We start from the raw sequence: 20,064 nt of genomic DNA, 5'->3' as shown, positions 1-20,064 counted from the left end.
TTCATCTATCTATCTATCTATCTATCTATCTATCTATCTATCTATCTATCTATCATATATCCATCCATCCATCCATCCATCTTTCAATCTTATCTATCTGCCTGAACCATGTTATGTTGTATTAATTAATGTTATTCTACTTAGGTACGCTCAAAGGTCATGCATCAATAGAGAAAGTAAGCCTCTAGAAGAAAATAGCAACCAATGTGAACTTTTAATGTAATTTACAGTATATAATAAATCCTTTATGGGGCCTGATAGTGCTTATGTACCTGATTTTTGTGCTTATGTACCTGATTTTTGGTATATCACATCATTTCTTTCTCTTTCTTTCCTTCTTCCTGTCTCTCTCTGTAGATAGATATAGATAGATGATAGAAAGAAAGAAAGAGAAAGAAAGAAAGAAAGAGAAAAAGAAAGAAAGAGAAAAAGAAAGAGAAATAAATAAATAAATAAATAAATAAATAAATAAATAAATAAATAAATAAATAAATAAGTGGGATTATTATAATTTTTTTTAAAAAAAATGATTGAGAATCCTAAAGTTTGGATTTACAGCATATTTTCCGAAAGAGTTGGTGGATATTTCAGCTAAGGCTTCCTTGATCAAGACAATCTGACTTCCCTGGAATTCACTCCGGCTTTTGCCAGATATATTTAAACACATGCGCAGCTGGTCCCTGCCATTTCCTCTGGTTTCCTCCATGTGCCCCAAAATAATAAGACCTCCCCGAAAATAAGGCCAAGCGCTTATTTCGGGGTTCAAAAAATATAAGACAGGGTCTTATTTTCGGGGAAACACGGTATATATATATATATATGTATATATATATGTATATATATATATATATATATATATATATATATATATATATATATATTTGTCTATGTAAGTTTTCACAGGTATATATGTGTGTATAGTTAATATCTCGGGTTTCTTCCTGTGTAATTGTAAACATATCCTTAAGAGGATAGTAGCTACTACCCTCTTTTTTTTTTAATTTGATTTATATGCCGCCTTTCTCCGGAGACTCAGGGTGGCTTACAATGCGTTAAGCAATAGCCTTCATCCTTTTGTATATTTTATACAAAGTCAGCTTATTGCCCCCACAAACTGGGTCCTCATTTCACCCACCTTAGAAAGGATGGAAGGCTGAGTCAACCTTGAGCCTTGGCGAGATTCGAACCCGGCAGTAATTGCAGGCAGCTGGTCTTAATAAGCTTAATAACAGGGTGCCTTAACCCCTGTACTATCAAGGCTCTCCTCTTAAGGATATGTTTACAATTACACGGGAAGAAACCCGAGATATTAACTATACACACACACACACACACATATATAGGATGAGATCTATCAATAAAAGAATCTAAACACGAAATGCTATTTTCTCTTTCAAAGTAAAGGGCTCTTTTAAAATATAGCTGTTTGTAAAGCTTCGTTAAAAAAACCAAAACCTCCTTTTAGCTAAAGTTAAATTTTAATGATGAGAACATTCCTTCTGGTTTATTATCCACAGGGCTCTCGATAGATCTACCTTGACTCCATGAACTTATAGATGAGATTTTTGAGATTTGAAGACTTATATTTGGTGCTAATTACACATGAATGCTCCCTTTCTCTTTTTGCAGAGCTTGATGGAAAACACAAAGTCATTTATATTTTGCGAGGCATCGGGAAATTTATCCTTCTGCTCGGATTGCTTTACTTTTTCGTTTGCTCCTTGGACGTGCTCAGTTCTGCCTTCCAGTTAGTTGGAGGTAAGGCAAGAATTTCAATGTCTCTCATTCAGCTACCACAATGTACTTGATTTAAGGATACAGAAAGTCTTATCGCCTTCATTTGTGCAGAATAAATATTTTTTAAGCATTGCAACTCAAAAAGAATTGCCCTGCAAGACCGAGGAATGTGCAAATAAAGCTACAACAAGCATTTATGGCAGTTTGAAAAGAATCAAAAAGAATTCTGTTTTTAAGCCATTATATAATCAAGATGATTGGCACTAAGGATAGCAAACATAGATGGGTCTATGACAATTCGCTGTGGCCAACTAGTCATGGCCAACTTGCCAAGGCCAACTCACCATGGCCAACTTGCCAAGGCCAACTTGCCATGGTCAACTCGCCAAGGCCAACTTTCCATGGCCAACTTTCCATGGCCAACTTGCCAAGTCAACTCGTCTTGGCCAACTCACCAAGGCCAACTTGCATATCAAAGAAATGGTGGAAAGTCCGGTTGCTTTTAAAATAAAAGCATCTTTGGGAGGAAGAGGCCACCCATAAAGAAAACACATCATAGGGGATGTTTTGTGCCCTGGCATCTTTGCTCTCTCTTGTTGCTAAACCTCACCCAGATTTCAATAAGGTATGTTTAATATTTGACTGAACCAAACACGGAAACGTGAAGAAGAATTTCCCAGACTTATTTACAAGAAGTCAATTAAGGTGTAGTCATTTTGAATACACTGAAATGTTTGATTTCCCAGGTATCTTCCAGACTGAGATGCCATTTAGGAGATTAGTTGTCGATTGACTCACTACTCTTACTGTTTCTTCCATTTGACACCCTTAAAAGACACTGTATGTAGAGCATTAATATCTCAAAGGGATTCTCGGAGTGAGGCTGGCTAAACTCAGTTTTTCCTTGGCTCGCTTAGTTCAGTGGTGGTATTCAGCCGGTTATATCCGGTTCGAGCGAATTGGTAGCGGGAAGCATCGCTTCCCATTTTTGACGCTCTGTGCAAGGCTCTGTAAGTGAGCGAGCGTGCACATAAGATCACATTTGCGAACCGGTAGCGAAGGTAAATGAATACCACCCCTGGCTCAGTTGAACACAGCAAGCCTCTGAGGCCCACTGAGCATAAGAGTTGTCAATCACATGGGGATATTGTGGGTGTGGTGCAGGAGGAGATCTGTTTGTTTCCTTCTACCTGCATTGTTGTAACTACTGGCAGGTAGCTGCCAATCTAGGACTTAATCTCTTACCCAAACTAATCTCTTGATCTAGTGTCCTTAAGTGTTTGGTAATATATATTGTGATGGAGAATGTCTTATCCATGAGATTCAATACATAAAATACCTTTCACAGACTTTTGAGATAGGTCAATCGGGATATACACCCATATGCAAAAAGTTCTGGGAACCATTGTAATCTTCATCTCCAGTTAAGGAAACGAGTTCCCTTCCCTACAAGTCTTGCATGCTATGAAGACAGGCATTGTAGTTAAATACAATTTAAGGGATGTTTTTCACACTGGTGAAATAACGTTGTTGGAATTCATTGTTGGAATGTATTTCTGTGCAACAACTACAGTAGTATTCAACTAGTAGATGGCAGTATTTACAAGTGTGGATCTATGGTATATACTCTATACTCTTTTGTTCTAAGTGGTTTCCTGTTTCCTGTTGCAGTTAAATACAGTAGCTGAGCAGTAAAGCACATGGTGACTGTACTCTTTGTTTGCTCTGTGTGGTGCTTTATATAAACAGAATGTTTAATAAATGTAAACCTCTGTCATTTATGCTATGGTTCACATCCTGTGAAGTGCATCAGATCATCTCCAGATATTATTATTTATGCTATGGAGGTTCTACTGTTATGAAGGTTATTTAAAGCTGTAATACTCCATTTGCGACCCTAATTGAGCCTAAAATTTCCAAATGTTGCTAAGCGAAACATTTAAGTGAATTTTGCCCGATTTTATGACCTTTCTCGCCACAGTTGTTAAATGAGTCACTCCAGTCATTAAGCGAATCTGGTTTCCCCATTGACTTTGCCGATAAGAAGGTTGCAAAAGGTGATCACATGACCCCGGGATATTGCAACTGTCATAAATATGAATCAGTTGCCAAGCATCTAGATTTTGACCATGGAGAGAGGCTACAAGGGTTGTAAGTGGGATAAATGGGCACATATGTCACTTTTTTTCAGAGCTGCTGCAGCTTTGAACAGTCACTAAATGAACTGTCGCAAGTCGAGGACTACCTGTAAGTTTTATTTCTACAGGCAAAGCAGCAGGAGACATTTTCAAGGATGGTTCCGTCTTATCAAATCCCGTCGCAGGCCTGGTCATCGGTGTTCTGGTGACAGTGATGGTGCAAAGTTCTAGCACGTCTTCTTCTATCATTGTCAGCATGGTGTCTTCTTCATGTGAGTCAACTATAGAACAGATTTTTGGATTTTATAACTTCTTGCGAGAGTTTGACAGCCAAAAAATAAGGAAATAACAAAGACAGCCGTCCGCTCAGAAATAGCCTGTCATACAACTATGGGTATTTTAAACAGGAGGGGATAATTCTGCTGGCGTTGTTTTTCCCTACCAGTGTTACAAATGTGGGGTTGGTTGTTTAGTTTGGAAATAAACAATCCCCAGCCAAAACTTCCAAGAGAAAACAATGGTACTTGTTTTATTCTTCACTTTGCAAAGAGGGGGGGGGACTAGAGGTGAGTTTCAGCAGGTTCTAACCAGGGGTGGGTTCTACTTACCTTAACCACCGGCTTGCAACAGAATCGCCCGCGCCTTGCTTCTGCTGATGATGACATCCGGGGCAGTGGGTGGGGCTTCCCGCCGGTTTTACTACCGGTCCTTGCGAACCGGTCCGAACCGGGGGCAACCCACCACTGATTCTGACCAGTTCTGGAGAATTGGTAGCGGAAATTTTGAGTAGTTTGGAGAACCGGTAGTAAAAATTCTGACTGGCCCCATCCCTGTCTATTCTCTGCCACCCAAGTCCCAGCTGATCGGGAGGAAATGGGGATTTTGCAGTAACCTTCCCCTGGATTGGGGACAGATTGGAGATTTTACAGTATCCTTCCCCTGGAGTGGGGTGGGAATGGAGATTTTACAATATCCTTCACCTGCCACGCCCAACAAGCCATGTCATGCCCACCACGCCACATCCACAGAACCGGTAGTAAAAAATTTTGAAACCCACCACTGGGGTGGACCATGTGTACGCAGGTACAATCGACACACTGTAAATCATCAATACATTTGCCTTATATTCTCTAGTACCGTTACAAATTTACCTTCCACCTTTCCTTCATTGAATTAGTAATTATGATGTCACAACCTATCCGAAGTGTCTAAAATGAATACATTATCTCCAGAAGTGATATTCAGCCGGTTCAGACTGGTTTGCTCGAACCGGTAGTGGAAATCGCAGGTGGGCTCGCCCACCTGCCCTGCCTCTAGGCCGTCTTATTTAGGCACATTTTTGAGGCTGGGCGCATGCGTGGTAGCTGCACGAGCGAGCAAAGCACATGTGCATGTGCATGCTCACATTTGTGAACAGGTAGTGAAGGTAAGTGAATATTACCCCTGATTATCTCCCCCCCATTATATCTCCCACTACTCTAATTCTATCTCCCCCTGCCCTTATTTATGAATTTCCTTTATGGTCCTAGGGCAGGGGTCAGCAACCAGCAGTTCTGGAGCCACAAGTGGCTTTTTGGGCCCTCTGCCGCGACTCTCTGTCTCATCACTGGTTGGCCCCACCCACCTGTCAGAACCTGCTGAATTTCACCCCTGCAAATATTGGAAGACTGCTATCATGTCACCCCTGGTCCCTCTTTTTCTCTAAGCTGGCTATATCCAATCCCTGCAACCGTTCTTCATATGTTTTAGTCTCCAGGCCTTTGATCATCTTACTCACTCTTCTTTGCACTTTTTCCAAAGTCTGAATATCTTTTTTGTAATGTGGTGACCAATACTGGATGCAGCATTCGAGGTGTGGCCTTAGTAAAGATTTATAAAGCATACTAATACTTCACATGATTTTGATTCTGCGCCTCTGTTTATATCGCCTGTTTATATTTTGTATAAAGTTTGGTAGAAAGGAATTGGGAGAACTGGAATTCAGTACCTTTCATGCACTGAAACAGTCATGTATGAGCCACTAGTTTTCATTCATTCTCACCTGTAATCATTATTATATCTATGTTTATTTTTGCAGTATTGAGTGTTAAGCATGCTATCCCGATCATAATGGGAGCCAATATTGGGACTTCGGTTACAAACACCATTGTGGCACTGATGCAGGCTGGTGACAGGAATGAATTCCGAAGGTATCACATTCTTATCTTAAGACATGCTAATAGCAATAAGGGTAATAGCCAAGAAAGACAACCCAAGAAAACCTATAAAATTAGTACCTATAAAATGTAAATGTTTATACCATCTGTTATAACAATCTCGAGGGACGCGGTGGCTCAGTGGCTTTGAAATGGAGATGAACACTGCCCCCTAGAGTCGGGAACGACTAGCACATACGTGCGAGGGGAACCTTTACCTTTACCTTTAATAACAATCCTGGTCAGTCCTCATCTTCCAACAGTTCATTTAGCGACCATTCAAAAATCACACTGAAAGAAGTGACTTTTGACTGTTTTTCACAATTAATTAATTAATTAATTAATTAATTAATTGTAAGTTGTCAAACAAAAATGAAAATAGGAATAATATAAAAATACAATGACAGGGATGATAGGCACGTTAGTGCACTTACGCACGCCCCTCTATGGACCACTTAAGTATGAAGTGAGGTCCACAGAAGCCAATTTGTGACTAAAACTATGAAAATTTGTAGGTGAGACAACCGGATCAGGTAGGGCATTCCAGACTTTGACAACTCTATTATGAAAATCGTATTTTTTACAGTCAAATTTAGAACGAGTTGCATTAAAGCGGTTGTTTGCACGCGGATTATTGCGATTAAAACAAACAAAAAAATCATTTACAAGTACAACATCACTACGTACAATTTTGTATGCAATACCTAAGTCTGAACACAAGCGACGCAATTCCAAGTTATCCAAAATTGGAACCCGCTCGATTGTACTAATTAACAACCATTGCAGTATCCCCGTGGTCACGTGATCAAAATTCAGACTTTGGGCAAGTGACTCATATTTATGACGGTCGCACTTGTCCAGGTCCCTTTTGCGACCTTCTCACAAGCAAAATCAACAGGGAAGCCAGATTCACTTAACAATCGTGTTGCTAACTTAAGAACTGCAGTGATTCGCTTAACAACAGTGGCAAGAAAGGTCGTAAAATGGGACAAAACTCATTTAATAGCTATCTGTACATAGATGCAATAAAACTACTTCATAAAAAGCTAATTATATGTTATGACCTAGGCTTACTGAGTCATTGCAATACCCAATTAGTCCCAAAAAACCTATTTTATTGTAACAGCTGAGAATTACATTCATTCCCAGCTGAGTCCCAATTAGTTGCAAAACAAGTCCTTCGGAAGAAGTCCTTCGGGATAATCACCAACCTTTATCTCCCTTGACACTCTGCCAAAGGCCTTACTTGGCAAAGGCCCCCGGAGTTCAGAAACAAACAAGAGATGCTGACTGGAAACAGAGTTAGCAACATTGCTTTCCTACAAAGAGCCCACGAGCCTTTGCTGCTCTTTTAAGCCTTGTGGGAGGGGCCAAGCATCTCCAGGCCTTACTCCTGAGTTGTCCCTTTTGCTTTAGCTGCTCTTGCCTTCTGGCATCTCTGCACGTGCGTGCACTAGGAACAGGCTCCTCCTCCTCTTCCTCTGCCTCTCTGCTGTCCGACTCTGGGGGCTCTGGAGTCTTTGCATCACTCTCAGATGACCCTGGCCCCATCTCTGCCTCCGACTCAGAGCCCTCGTCCGGGCCTTCTCCAGACTCCAGGACTGGCCCATGGTCCTCCCCAGCCTCCTCACTGTCCGACTCCGCTGCCAACTCCGCAGGCTGCTGTCAGACCACAACACTTCCTTCCGTATCTCCAATACAACCATTTAAAAAAGAAAAAATACTTCCACATCTCCCATTGGTGAACTGATGGTAATGTTGGCTTGCTTGCTTGGTCCATCAGACGGGGCCATTTCCATGGGGAATCAGGTCGAGCTTTTGCTCCATTCAGTCGCCTCAACTCCACCCTGAATAAAGGGATTAAAAGGTTCTAAAAAGAAAAGAAAAAATCAATTTGGCCAGAAGAGCAACAAACCTGATCAATTATCATCCTGTTTTCCCATTCCATTCTTATTCCAGAAAATCCATGAAGCAAAGAATATAGCAGGAATCCTCTACCTGGCTATGTTGTCAATCATACTTTTGAAGAAAAAGAATATATTATTTTTGTTGAACCTCTTTTATGTCGTTGGTTGCCTTTCTGATGATCGCTCTCTGTCTGTCTGTCTCCAGGGCCTTTGCGGGTGCCACTGTCCACGATTTCTTTAACTGGCTTTCCGTGTTTGTACTGTTGCCCATTGAAGTTATTTCTCAGTATCTCTTCCGCCTGACCAGCCTTATTGTGGACTCGTTTCAGCTGGAAAGCGGGGAAAATGCCCCTGAATTGCTAAAAGTCATCACGGATCCCTTCACAAAGCTCATCATCCAGGTAAATTCTTCCCTTATTTATGTAATGTTTAGTAGGACCGGTTGCTCAGAACCCTCTTACTCCTTCACTAATACAATGCTAGGAATGAAAGAAAAAAGCACTCCATAAAATCCATGGAGCTTCTCAGCCATCCTGGTCGTGGTGGTCCCAAAAGTGCTCAACTGGACTTTCTGGTTTTTCTTTGATGTTTCACTTCTCATCCAGAAAACAACTTCTTCTTCTTCTTCTTCTTCTTCTTCTTCTTCTTCTTCTTCTTCTTCTTCTTCTTCTTCTTCTTCTTCTTCTTCTTCTTCTTCTTCTTCTTCTTCTTCTTTCTTCTTCCTTCTCCTTCTCCTTCTCTTCCTTCTTCCTTCTTCCTTCCTCCTCCTCCTCCTTTTTCTTCTTCTTCTTCCTCTCCTCCTTCTCCTCCTCCTTTTTCTTCTTCTTCTTCCTCTCCTCCTTCTCCTCCTCCTCCTTCCTCCTCCTCCTCCTCCTTCTTCCTTCTTCCTTCTCCTTCTCCTTCTCCTTCTCTTCCTTCTTCCTTCCTTCCTCCTCCTCCTCCTTTTTCTTCTTCTTCTTCCTCTCCTCCTTCTCCTCCTCCTCCTCCTCCTTCCTCCTCCTCCTCCTCCTTCTTCTTCCTTCTTCCTTCTCCTTCTCCTTCTCTTCTTCCTTCTTCCTCCTCCTCCTCCTTCTTCTTCCTCTTCTTCTTCTCCTCCTCCTCCTCCTCCTTCCTCCTTCCTGTTTCTTCCTTCTTCTCAAGAAGTTTCATGATGAGAAGTGAAATGTTTTCAAAGAAAAAACAGAGAGCCCACTTGCCTCTTGAAGACAGTTGTTTGCATATTCTTTGCAGCATGTTTCTCAACAATAAAATTTTAATTTTAATTGTTTTAATTTTCTGAAACGTCAAACAAGATGTCCAATGAGACTTCGAAGATTAGACAAGTCTAAGAATCTAAAGAGATGTATATGGGTGAAGACTTATTTGGGATCCTGAAGTTGGAAAGACAGTTGTTTGCATGTTCTTTGCATCATGCTTCTCAACTATAAAACTCATAAAATTTATGGGGTGCTTGTCGCAAAGGTGCTTTTTCAAGAGGCAGCTGGACTTCTTTTGTTTTTCCTTGAAGACATTTTGCTTCTCATTCAAGAAGCTTCTTCAGTTCTGATTGGATGGTGGGGAATGAACGGACTCCAAGTGGCCTCAACGACTCTCAGAGAGAGTACTAACGATCAGAGGACTGCAAGGAATATAAACCCTTCCGTTCTCCCCCCATTCAGTCGGAACTGAAGAAGCCTTTCTGGTGAGAAGTGAAAAGTCTTCAAGGAAAAACTCCTTTGGGACAAGCACCCCGTGAATTTTATGGATTTTATTGTTGAGAAGCGTGCTGCAAAGAATATGCAAACTGTCTTTCCAACCTTAGGATCCCAAATAAGTCTTCACCCATATAAATCTCTTTAGAATCTTGATACCTAATTCTAAGATTCATAGACTTGTTGAATCTTCAAAGCCTCATTGATGTTTCAGAAAATCAAAACCTTCTACTCTAGATAACTAATATCATTGCCGCACAGATATTTCAGACTTATTATCTTCTTTTTGGGGAAAAGAAAAATCTTCCTGGAATCATATTCTTCCTTCTCCTTTGAAAGGTTGGAAGAATTATGCGATTCTAATGCTGCTTCTGTTGATTTAATCCAAGAGTCAGCAACCTGTGGCTCTGGAGCCGCATGTGGCTCTTTTATCCCTCTGCTGTGGCTCCCTGTCCCTGTCGGCTCCACAATTGATAGGACTTTTGGTTAGGACAGGTAGAGGAAAAAGGATGCCACTCTAGGAGGAGATTCTATGATGGGGGAACTGGACTTCTGGTCGGCAGAGGAAAAAGGATGCCACGCTAGGAGGAGACTCTATGGTGGGGGAACTGGACTTCCGGTCGGCTCCATAATTCAATGGGGGGTTTCCGGTTAGGACCTTTGTGGCTCTTTGAGCGTTTAAGGTTGCCGACCCCTGATTTAATCTAACGTTATTATCCTTGTTCTGTGCTGGCAATCCTGGTTTTTTTGAGGTTTTTTTGTCTAGCATACATTTCTTTTTTTTTTTAAATGGATTTTAACAATTAAACAATTCTTATTCAACTCTTGTGCATGACTGTCGCCATTTACATATCATCACACTCCTATACTCTATATCATTTTACAGAATCTACTAACTGTTATTTCCCTTTTTTTTTCTATCTTCAGTCCAATCCATTTCTCCCATATTATGTAAAAGTCCGAATCCATCAGTTCTTTCAGTTCCAATATCATTTTATCCATCTCGGCGCAATCTAATATCTTCCTAATTATTAAATCTTCGGAGGGTATGTTTGAACTTCTCCAACATTGCGCAAATGCCAATCTTGCCGCCGTTGTCATACGTAGAATAATATATGTTTTTGTTTTTTCATATTTCTTTTTCATTATTCCTAGAAGAAACAATTCTGGTGTATATTCTATCTGGAAGCCCGTAGTATGTATTTTTGTACAGGATACATTTCATTCTGTTCTGGGCACCCAGAGAAGCCAAATTAATACAACAACACACCAAAAAAAACAACAACACAAGAGCAGCTTCTTCTATTGAAATACCACAATGCGTGTTTCGTATCATTAGTCTATTCGAATCTTCCAAGCTTGTCCTGAAGATCAGAATAAACGGGAAACAAACAACAAAAACATTTCTTGGTCACGATAGAGCAGGAGTCCCCAATCTCCCGGGCCGTGGCCTCTTTGCAACTGGGCCACGCAAGCGGTGGGCCGGCGCGCACACTCATGCACGTGGGGTTCATCTTGCAGTCGAGTTGTGTGTTTATGCACATATGCGCTGGCCCACCAGCCTGCCACTACACTGCCCAGCCCGATCGTTGCCGAGATCCTTTTTGCAAATAAGTTGTATTTTATTTTGAGGTCGTGTTAACTTTTTCAAACCATTGGCTGGCCTTTTTGGAAAAGGCAAGGCAGGAGAAAATGAATCTGATGTAATGTGCGTTCTTCAATTGATCCAATAAATGGTATTTCCATTTTTATTTTTTTTGCTTCCCTCTGATTAACAGCTCGATAAATCGGTCATCAGTGCAATCGCTACAGGTGATGAATCGGCAAAAAACAAAACGCTGGTGAAAGTTTGGTGCAAAACGAAAACGAGCCTGGTGAGTGTTGAGTTAAGGGGTCATTTGATGCAGATAAGAACCTGGCATATCGCTGAATTAGTCACTTTTCTCTTTCTCTCTGATAACTATTAATCAGTGAACGAAACCGTAACGGTGATAATGTGTGATAATGTTCTGGGTATTCATTCCTCTAGAAAATCCAGCCTGGGATTGTTTCTATTGTTTTTGGAAAGGGCATATAACTAGAGTTTATAATATAAATAAGTAAAGGGATGCAGAGTCTTAGTGGCTAAGACGCTGAGATTGTCGATCGAAAGGTCGGCAGTTCAGCGGTTCAAATCCCGAGTGAGCTCCCGTGACTTGTCCCAGCTTCTGCCAACCTAGCAGTTCGAAAGCAGGTAAAAAATGCAAGTAGAAAAATAGGGACCACCTTTGGTGGGAAGGGAACAGCGTTCCGTGCACCTTTGGCGTTGAGTCATGCCGGCTGCATGACCACGGAGACGTCTTCGGACAGCGTTCGGCTTTGAAACGGAGAGGAGCACCGCCCCCTAGAATCAGGAACGACTAGCACATATGTTTGTGAGGGGAACCTTTACCTTTATATAAATTGAATATCATACAGGTAGTCCTTGATTTACAACAGTTCATTTAGTGACGGTTCAAAGTTACAACAGTACTGAAAAAAACATATGCCGATTTTTCACAGTTATGACCTTTGCAGCATTTCCCCATGGTCACGTGATCAAAATTCAGAGGCTTGCCAGCTGGTTCAGATTTATGATGGTCGCTGTGTTGACCATGGGGTCACGTGATCCCCTTTTGCAACCTTCTAACAAATGAAGTCCGTGAGGAAGACAGAGTCGCTTAACAACCGGGTTACTAATTGCAGGGACTCACTTAACAACAGAGACAAGGCAGGCGGTAAAATGGGGCAAAAACTCACTTAACAAATGTCTCGCTTAACAGCAGAAATGTTGGGCTCGATTGTGGTTGTAAGTCGAGGACTACCTGTACTGACCTTTGATCTCCTAGAATCTGAATATACGCATAAATATATCCAGCCTGAAGAATGCTGAATATTATAAAAATTCAAAGAGTAGAGAAGCCAGGAGGAGGAGGAGGAGGCTTGTGGGGTCCTTGGTGCTCTCTGAGTTTGGTGGTTTTGCAATATCCTTCCCCTGGAGTGGGGAGGGAATGGAGATTTTGCAATATCCTTCCCCTGGAGTGGGGAGGGAATGGAGATTTTGCAATATCCTTCCCCTGGAATGGGGAGAGAATGGAAATTTGCAATATCCTTCTCCTGAAGAGGGGAGGGAATGGAAATTTTGCAATATCCTTCCCCTGGAGTGGGGAGGGAATGGAGATTTTGCAATATCCTTCCCCTGGAATGGGGAGGGAATGGAAATTTGCAATATCCTTCTCCTGAAGAGGGGAGGGAATGGAAATTTTGCAATATCCTTCCCTTGGAGTGGGGTTGGAATGGAGATTTTGCAGTATCCTTCCCCTGGAGTGGGGAGGGAATGGAGATTTTGCAGTATCCTTCCCCTGGAGTAGGGAGGGAATGGAGATTTTGCAGTATCCTTCCTGTGCCACACCCACCAAGCCATGCCCACCAAGCTACACCACACCTACCAAGCCACGCCCACAGAACCAGTAATTTAAAAAATTTGGATTTCACCACTGGCAGGCAATTGTGTTTGAAGACCTGCAAAGGCCTTTCCAGCCTCTTATTCTTTGAATTAACATTTTACGGTGATGGGGTGAGGTTGGGAGGTAGAAAAAGGGCCAACATGGAAGAGTCCATAATTCCATAATTTCCACTGCTGAGGTGAATTCTTTTTGGCTGTCATGTTCGGTTTCGAATAATAATAAAAGAGCCTAAATCAGCATAACATGAATAGACTGAGTTTCATCGAACGATTTTATGTCAATGCCTAGGTTGAACGGAATATGACCGTCCCAGCATCTGAAAACTGCACGTCTCCAGATCTTTGCTGGACCGGTGGAAATATGACCTGGACCGTCAAAAACGTTTCGGATACACAGTATCTCGAAAAATGTAAGGAAGGGGGTGGCCTTATTTCTCTGAAGATATAAGATCAAGGGTGAAATGCTCCTGGTTCGGACCGGATCGCTCGATCCGGTAGCGATGGAGGCGGGTGGTTCGGAGAGAAGCAGTAGCAAAAATTCCTGCCCCCCCCCACGCCCCATGCACAGCTGAGCCACACAATCATCAGAGGCTTTTTTTTTTTACTTTTAAAAGCATTTTTTCTATAACTTCTTCAGCCGAAAAAATGCTTTTAAAAAAAATAGCCTCTGATGATCGCACGGCTCAGCTGGGATCGTCAAAGGCTTTTAAAAGCATTTTTTAAAAAATGCTTTTAAAAGCCTCTGATGATCCCAGCTGAGTTTCCTGATCGGTAGAGGCTTTTTTTTCTTTTAAATGTCTCTGACGATCCAAGCTGAGTTGCCTGATCATCAAAAGCCTCTGCCGATCAGGCAACTCAACTGGGATCGTCAGAACCTTTTGAAAGCATTTTTTTTAACGCCGAAGAGGTTGTAGAAAAAATGGTTTTAAAAGTTTAAAAAAAATTGGCCACGCCTACTCAGTCACATTACCCCCACCCACCCACCAAGCCACGCCCACAGAACCCACAGAACCCACAGAAATTTAGTAACAAATTTTAGATTTCACCACTGTATAAGATCCGTTGTCAAAACAAGGGATGACCAGATATGACGCTAGGAAAATGTCAGGTTGGAGAGGGGGTTTATATAATCCAAGACACTTCATTGCTGGAATTAAGAAGAAGGTGGCAGCCATCCTGTTAGAAGGTCAACCGGATCACTCGCGTCTTTGGATGGTGGCCAAAGAACCTCCCGAAGTAGGAGCAGATCCTAAACATCCACCATTTGTAACCACAAGTAGCAGGTTCCTTTTAGGAGATATAAATTGAGCCAGAAATACCACTATGAAAGATCTCCTGTTTAAGGCAACTAATGACCTAATGCCCTAATGACCGGCTGGGTGGGCGTGGCCAGGGTGGGCATGATCAGGGGGTGTGACAGGTGGCACTTGGCCTCCTGCACCCCCCTGGGAGCAAAAATGTGCTGCAGGGGGGGGAACGTCCTGTCCTCGTGCCCTGTTTGGGGCCTAGGAGGCCTCCCTGAAGCCTCCTGGGAGCAAAAACAGGGCACGTGGGGACTCCTGGAAGGGACGGGGAGGGGCGGGGCCAGCCAGCAATTTATCGATTCACCCGAACCGGCCTAAACCGGCTGAATGCCACCACTGTGCAGTTCCATACACTGTTCTCCAACATAGAGAAAGAGAACAGGAATTGCAGCTGTTTTCTCCTTGTCTGACGATGTTATGTGGTCACATTTCGGCCCCAACGGGATATAAGTTGCTTAGCATTTGTTGACTTGTCTCTTCTCATTCCACAGGCAAGCACATTTTTGTAGGATCTCAGCTCCAGGATCTGGCCATTGGTCTCATCCTGCTCGCATTCTCTTTACTGGTCCTTTGCACTTGCTTGGTATTGATTGTTAAACTGCTGAACTCGGTCCTGAAAGGACAAGTCGCAAATGTCATCAAGAAAACACTCAATACTGGTAAGTATTTCGTCTGGGTTTTTTTTTTTCTTTATTTTCGGCATCTAATTTTTTTCCCCATTAATTTTGTTTTCAACAAAAAGAGAGGAAAAAAAAGCAAGGGAATATAAAGAAAGGAAGGGAGAAAAAGAATAAGCCAGGGAGAAAAGCAAAAAAACGTGCCAGAAATGAAACAAAGGTTGAACCAAAATTGTAAAAAAACAAAAAGTGCAAAAATAGTTTTTAAAAAGATAATTAAAAAGTGGCTTCTTCCTAGCAGTTATTAGGTCAAAAGTATTTTTTTGGAATACAGTAGAGTAGAATAGAATGAAGTTCATAATAGAGTAGAGTAGAATGAAGTTCATAATAGAGTAGAGTAGAGTAGGGTAGGGTAGGGTAGGGTAGGGTAGGGTAGGGTAGAGTAGAGTAGAGTAGAGTAGAGTAGAGTAGAGTGAAGTTCAGAATGGAATGGAATGGAATGGAATGGAATGGAACGGAATAGGATAGAATAGAGTTGAGTTGAGTTGAGTTGAGTAGAGTAGAGTAGAGTAGAAAAGAGTAGAATGAAGTTCAGAATGGAATGGAATGGAATGGAATAGAATAAAGTAGAGTAGAGTAGAGTAGAGTAGAGTAGAGTAGAGTAGAGTAGAGTAGAGTAGAGTAGAGTAGAGTAGAGTAGAGTTGAGTAGACTAAAGTAGAGTAGAGGAGAGAATGAAGTTCAGAGTAGAGTAGAGTACAGTAGACCTTCCAACTCTGTTATTCTGTTATAAATATTGAAGACAATGGATTAGGTAGAAAGAACCTGCTGCATAAATCTAGCATCTTTTATTTCTCTGTTTTCCAGATTTTCCGTTTCCGTTTTCTTGGGTAACTGGTTATCTGGCTATGCTGGTAGGAGCCGGGATGACCTTCATTGTTCAAAGCAGCTCAGTCTTCACCTCTGCTATCACTCCTCTTGTTGGTAAGAGCTTCATGAAATGTTTGTAGCATAAAGGGCTTTTTGTTATTATGTTTTGTGTGTGCATTTACACAAAGTAGAATCTCTCTTATCTTTCATTTGCTGGGTTGATTTGCAACAGGATAGCTTCTATATTTTATACAATCGTCCTTGACCTTCAGCGCTTCATTTAGTGACCGTTCGAAGCTACAGCGGCACTGAAAAAAAGGGACGTACGACCATTATTCACACTTATGACCATTGCAGCATTTCCATGGTCACATGATCTACATTTGGGTGCTTGACCGCTGACTCATATTTATGACGGTTGCAGTGTCTCGTAGTCCCCTTTTGTGGCCTTCTGACAAGTCAAGTCAATGGAGGAACCAGATTCACTTAATAACCGGGTTACTACCTTAACAAGTGCACTAAGGCTGAGTCAACCTTGAACTGAGTTTGCCTGCAATACTGCACTCTAACCACTGTGCCACCACAGCTCCTCTCTATCATCGATTTGCTTCGACTGTTAGTAGTTCAGATTCTTTTAGAGCGCTTAAGCTTGCAAATAAACCTTTATATTTATTTGAACTGCCTGGATTTCCCCACATTTGACAGCAAGCATCCTACTGTGATTTAGAATTGTGGACTCTGGGAAAGCCACTCGCTCAATGGATGAAACGTTTTGAACTCTAGGGCATTATCTAAAATTACAATCAAACGATGCAATTCCTCCCGTTTTCTTCCCCTCAGGAATTGGGGTTATAAGCATAGAACGGGCCTACCCACTGACCTTGGGATCGAATATTGGGACAACAACAACAGCTATTCTAGCTGCAATGGCCAGCCCTGGGAACCGACTGAAATATTCCTTACAGGTGAGCACTTTTTGATATTCGAAAGCCTCTTCTGTTGAAAGAACATATAATTCAACTACCGTGTTTCCCCGAAAATAAGACCCTGTCTTATATTTTTTTCAACCCCGAAATATGCGCTTGGCCTTATTTTCAGGGAGGTCTTATTATTTTGGGGCGCGTGGAGCACCACCTTTAGAGCGCTCCATGGCATCGGACCAGGGTATTTACGAGACCGCCTTCTGCTACCAATAGCCTCTCACCGACCAGTACGCTCCCATAGAGAGGGGCTCCTCCGGGTGCCGTCGGCCAAACAGTGTCGACTGGCGGCCCCCAGGGGGAGAGCCTTCTCTGTGGGGGCACCTACCATCTGGAACGAGCTCCCCCCAGAGATACGGAGGATCCCGGACCAGGGGGAGACCCTTCTCTGTGGGGGCACCTACCATCTGGAACGAGCTCCCCCTAGAGATACGGAGGATCCTGGACCAGGGGGAGAGCCTTCTCTGTGGGGGCACCTACCATCTGGAACGAGCTCCCCCCAGAGATACGGAGGATCCCGGACCAGGGGGAGACCCTTCTCTGTGGGGGCACCTACCATCTGGAACGAGCTCCCCCCAGAGATACGGAGGATCCCGGATCTGCACACGTTTCGTCGTGCTCTCAAAACTTTTTTATTTCAGCAGGCTGGCCTGGTCTAACTCCCCTCTTTTAAATTTTTTAAATCGTTTGATTTGTTTTATAAATTGGGTGTTTTAATCTGTGTCTCGACCAAAATATTTAATAATTTTAAGGGACTTTTAATGTTTGTATTATCTGTATTTTTATCTCGGCTGTTCACTGCCCTGAGTCCTCCGGGAGTAGGGGGGTATAGAAATTTGATAAATAAATAAATAAATAAGATGGGGATCCTCTTGCCGTCTTACCTGATTTTTAAATATATTTGGGGAGGGCTTATTTTAGCGCATGTGCTCAAAAGCCCGATTGGGCTTATTAACAGGGGGTGTCTTATTTTCGGGGAAACAGGGTACAATTACAATTCCTATCTCTCAAGTTTTTACTTTGTCTTCAGCCATGACCATTTGCTTTAAGGTCTAAAAAGGCCATCCTTAGTTTGTTCCTTCAAACCAAAGGGTTTAAACTGCTGATTCAGGAAAGAAGCAGAAACTCTTGGTGTTTCTACTTTAGCTACCAACTCAAAAACGCAGCTTGTAGTAAGTGGGAGTAAGCGGATTAGGATTGGAAGAAACACCCGTTTCCAGCCTCCAGAGGGCCTCCGGAGCCTGGGGAGGCCGTTTTTGCCCTCCCGAAGGCTCAAGAAAAGCCTCCAGAGCCCAGGGAAGGGAACCACTCCCACCATGGTGCAGGAGGCTGACTAGGCCATGCCCATCCAGCAACAGAGCAGAGAACCCTTGCTAAAAATTTTGAAGCCCACCCCTGAATGTTATTATGACTATATATCACTCTGGCTCCATACAATCTCCTCTCCCAATTTCCCACAGTAGTAAATGTGGCAGGCCTGAAGATCCAACGAAAAAAATGGTGTCCAAGCGTGATAAATTGCATAGTATGTACATGCAATGCGCTGTCTTGATATTCTTCTGACGTCTCCTTTGAACTCTGTTTTCTTTCCAGATCGCTTTGTGCCATTTCTTTTTCAATATCTCGGGGATCATCCTTTGGTACCCATTTCCTTTTATGCGTATCCCCATTCGCTTGTCCAAAGCTCTGGGGAACATCACCGCCAAGTACCGATGGTTCGCCATTTTCTACCTCCTCTCCTGCTTCTTCTTGATCCCTTTGGCCGTGTTCGGCCTTTCGGTGGCCGGTTGGCCCTACCTGGTGGCCGTGGCTGTCCCCGTCTTCATGGCCTTGATCCTGGTGCTCACCGTCCACCTCCTGCAGAAGAAGAAGCCACATTTGCTCCCGGAGAAGCTCCGAAGTTGGGATTTCCTTCCTCGATGGATGCATTCTTTGCGGCCCTGGGACGAAGTCATAACCGCCGCAGGCGTCGCCTGTGGCAGATATTGTTGCTGCTGCTGCAAACGTTGTCGAAACAAGGAGGCCACCCCGAGCGAAGAAGCCAAGCACACGAAAACGATGGAAGTTCACGAGAACCCCGTATCGCTGGCCGATGAAGAGAACTGTCTTTCCAAAGGCACGAAAGCAGAGAAAGCGGACTTGAGCACCACAGCGTTGTAGCAGAGGGGGAAGTTGAGAATGGAGCTCCAAGGATGGAACGCTTGAGGGGCCTGTCTAGAGGGGAAAAACGGGGAACGTGGGCCAGTGACTTGCACTCAGTGAGAAGATTGAACCAGGGATGGGTAACAACCGTTGTCAGGAACCCTTAAATTGTGTCTAAATCTCAAGACGTGCATTCAAATCATCCGTAAGGTCAAGGCCTTACCTCACATCTGCTCAAGTGAAGTCCTGTACTTGTCTCCAGACTAAGGAAGGCCTCTGGACAAGTACTCCACTTGGTTTTTTTTAGAGATCTATGGGCCAACAGTCCTTCTGCCCATCACTGCTAAGACTCTCTCATTTGCAGTCCTGTAGAAGTCCAATCTACTCCATGTTCTTCAGCATCTGTAGACCCACAAGTAGGACAACTGGTCATAGGCTATATCATATAATATATCACTAGCTGGATCAGGTTTTCAGCAAGAACTTTAAAACTGTATCCCCTCAATCCGATGTTTTGGAGAGTCCAGACCTATGCCATTGTAACATAATGTAATATAGTGTGTACCAGGCAGATCTGTTCAACCAAACGAATCTTCTAAAAACCTTCAAGAAGTGCCGGTTAAGGTGTGCGTTAAAGAAATTATCTCTCCATATATTTTAGTACTGTAGGTTCTGTGGTTTGTGCAATGTATGACTTTTCTAAAGCACTTGTCTTTTTTGGACCTAAATTGTTTGAAGGCTGAATTGAGAGAACAATTGTTGAAGAATTGAGCTGCTGTATCTCCGTAGGATATGTAGGGACACCATTTTTGATTTGTAGACACAAGATAGCGAGGAAGAAAAAGGTACTGGGGTGGGCGGGGCATTCGCAAGGTTTTCTCCTCCTGACAAGATTAAATTATGTAAATAATGTGTTTTTTTTTAAAAGAAGTGAATTGCCCTAAAATATAACCTTGTGTTCCAGAAGTATTAACTCATGGAACGTCCCAAAGCTGGGTGA

General features: G+C 42.7%; 1 protein-coding gene across 3 annotated transcripts in view; it reads left to right on the top strand.

Moving 5' to 3' along the window:
- The window catches only part of SLC34A2 (solute carrier family 34 member 2), a 64,475-nt gene extending 44,758 nt beyond the window's left edge, over positions 1-19,717 (top strand). For all 3 annotated transcript variants that reach the window (XM_034426290.3, XM_060688880.2, XM_060688883.2), the window contains exons 4-13: positions 1,630-1,758; positions 4,004-4,147; positions 5,953-6,064; positions 8,183-8,378; positions 11,447-11,542; positions 13,442-13,562; positions 14,948-15,115; positions 15,940-16,056; positions 16,783-16,907; positions 18,516-19,717. In XM_034426290.3, the coding sequence (XP_034282181.1) occupies positions 1,630-1,758; positions 4,004-4,147; positions 5,953-6,064; positions 8,183-8,378; positions 11,447-11,542; positions 13,442-13,562; positions 14,948-15,115; positions 15,940-16,056; positions 16,783-16,907; positions 18,516-19,082 (1,775 nt within the window). In that variant the 3' untranslated portion in view covers positions 19,083-19,717. The remainder of the gene's footprint in view (positions 1-1,629; positions 1,759-4,003; positions 4,148-5,952; positions 6,065-8,182; positions 8,379-11,446; positions 11,543-13,441; positions 13,563-14,947; positions 15,116-15,939; positions 16,057-16,782; positions 16,908-18,515) is intronic.
- The last annotated feature ends 347 nt before the right edge of the window (positions 19,718-20,064 follow it).

The sequence above is a fragment of the Pantherophis guttatus genome, chromosome 8 (genome assembly GCF_059756535.1).
Source record: "Pantherophis guttatus breed Tessera chromosome 8, ASM5975653v1, whole genome shotgun sequence".
NCBI lineage: Eukaryota > Metazoa > Chordata > Lepidosauria > Squamata > Colubridae > Pantherophis > Pantherophis guttatus.
This window is presented reverse-complemented; position numbering and strand designations above follow the sequence as displayed.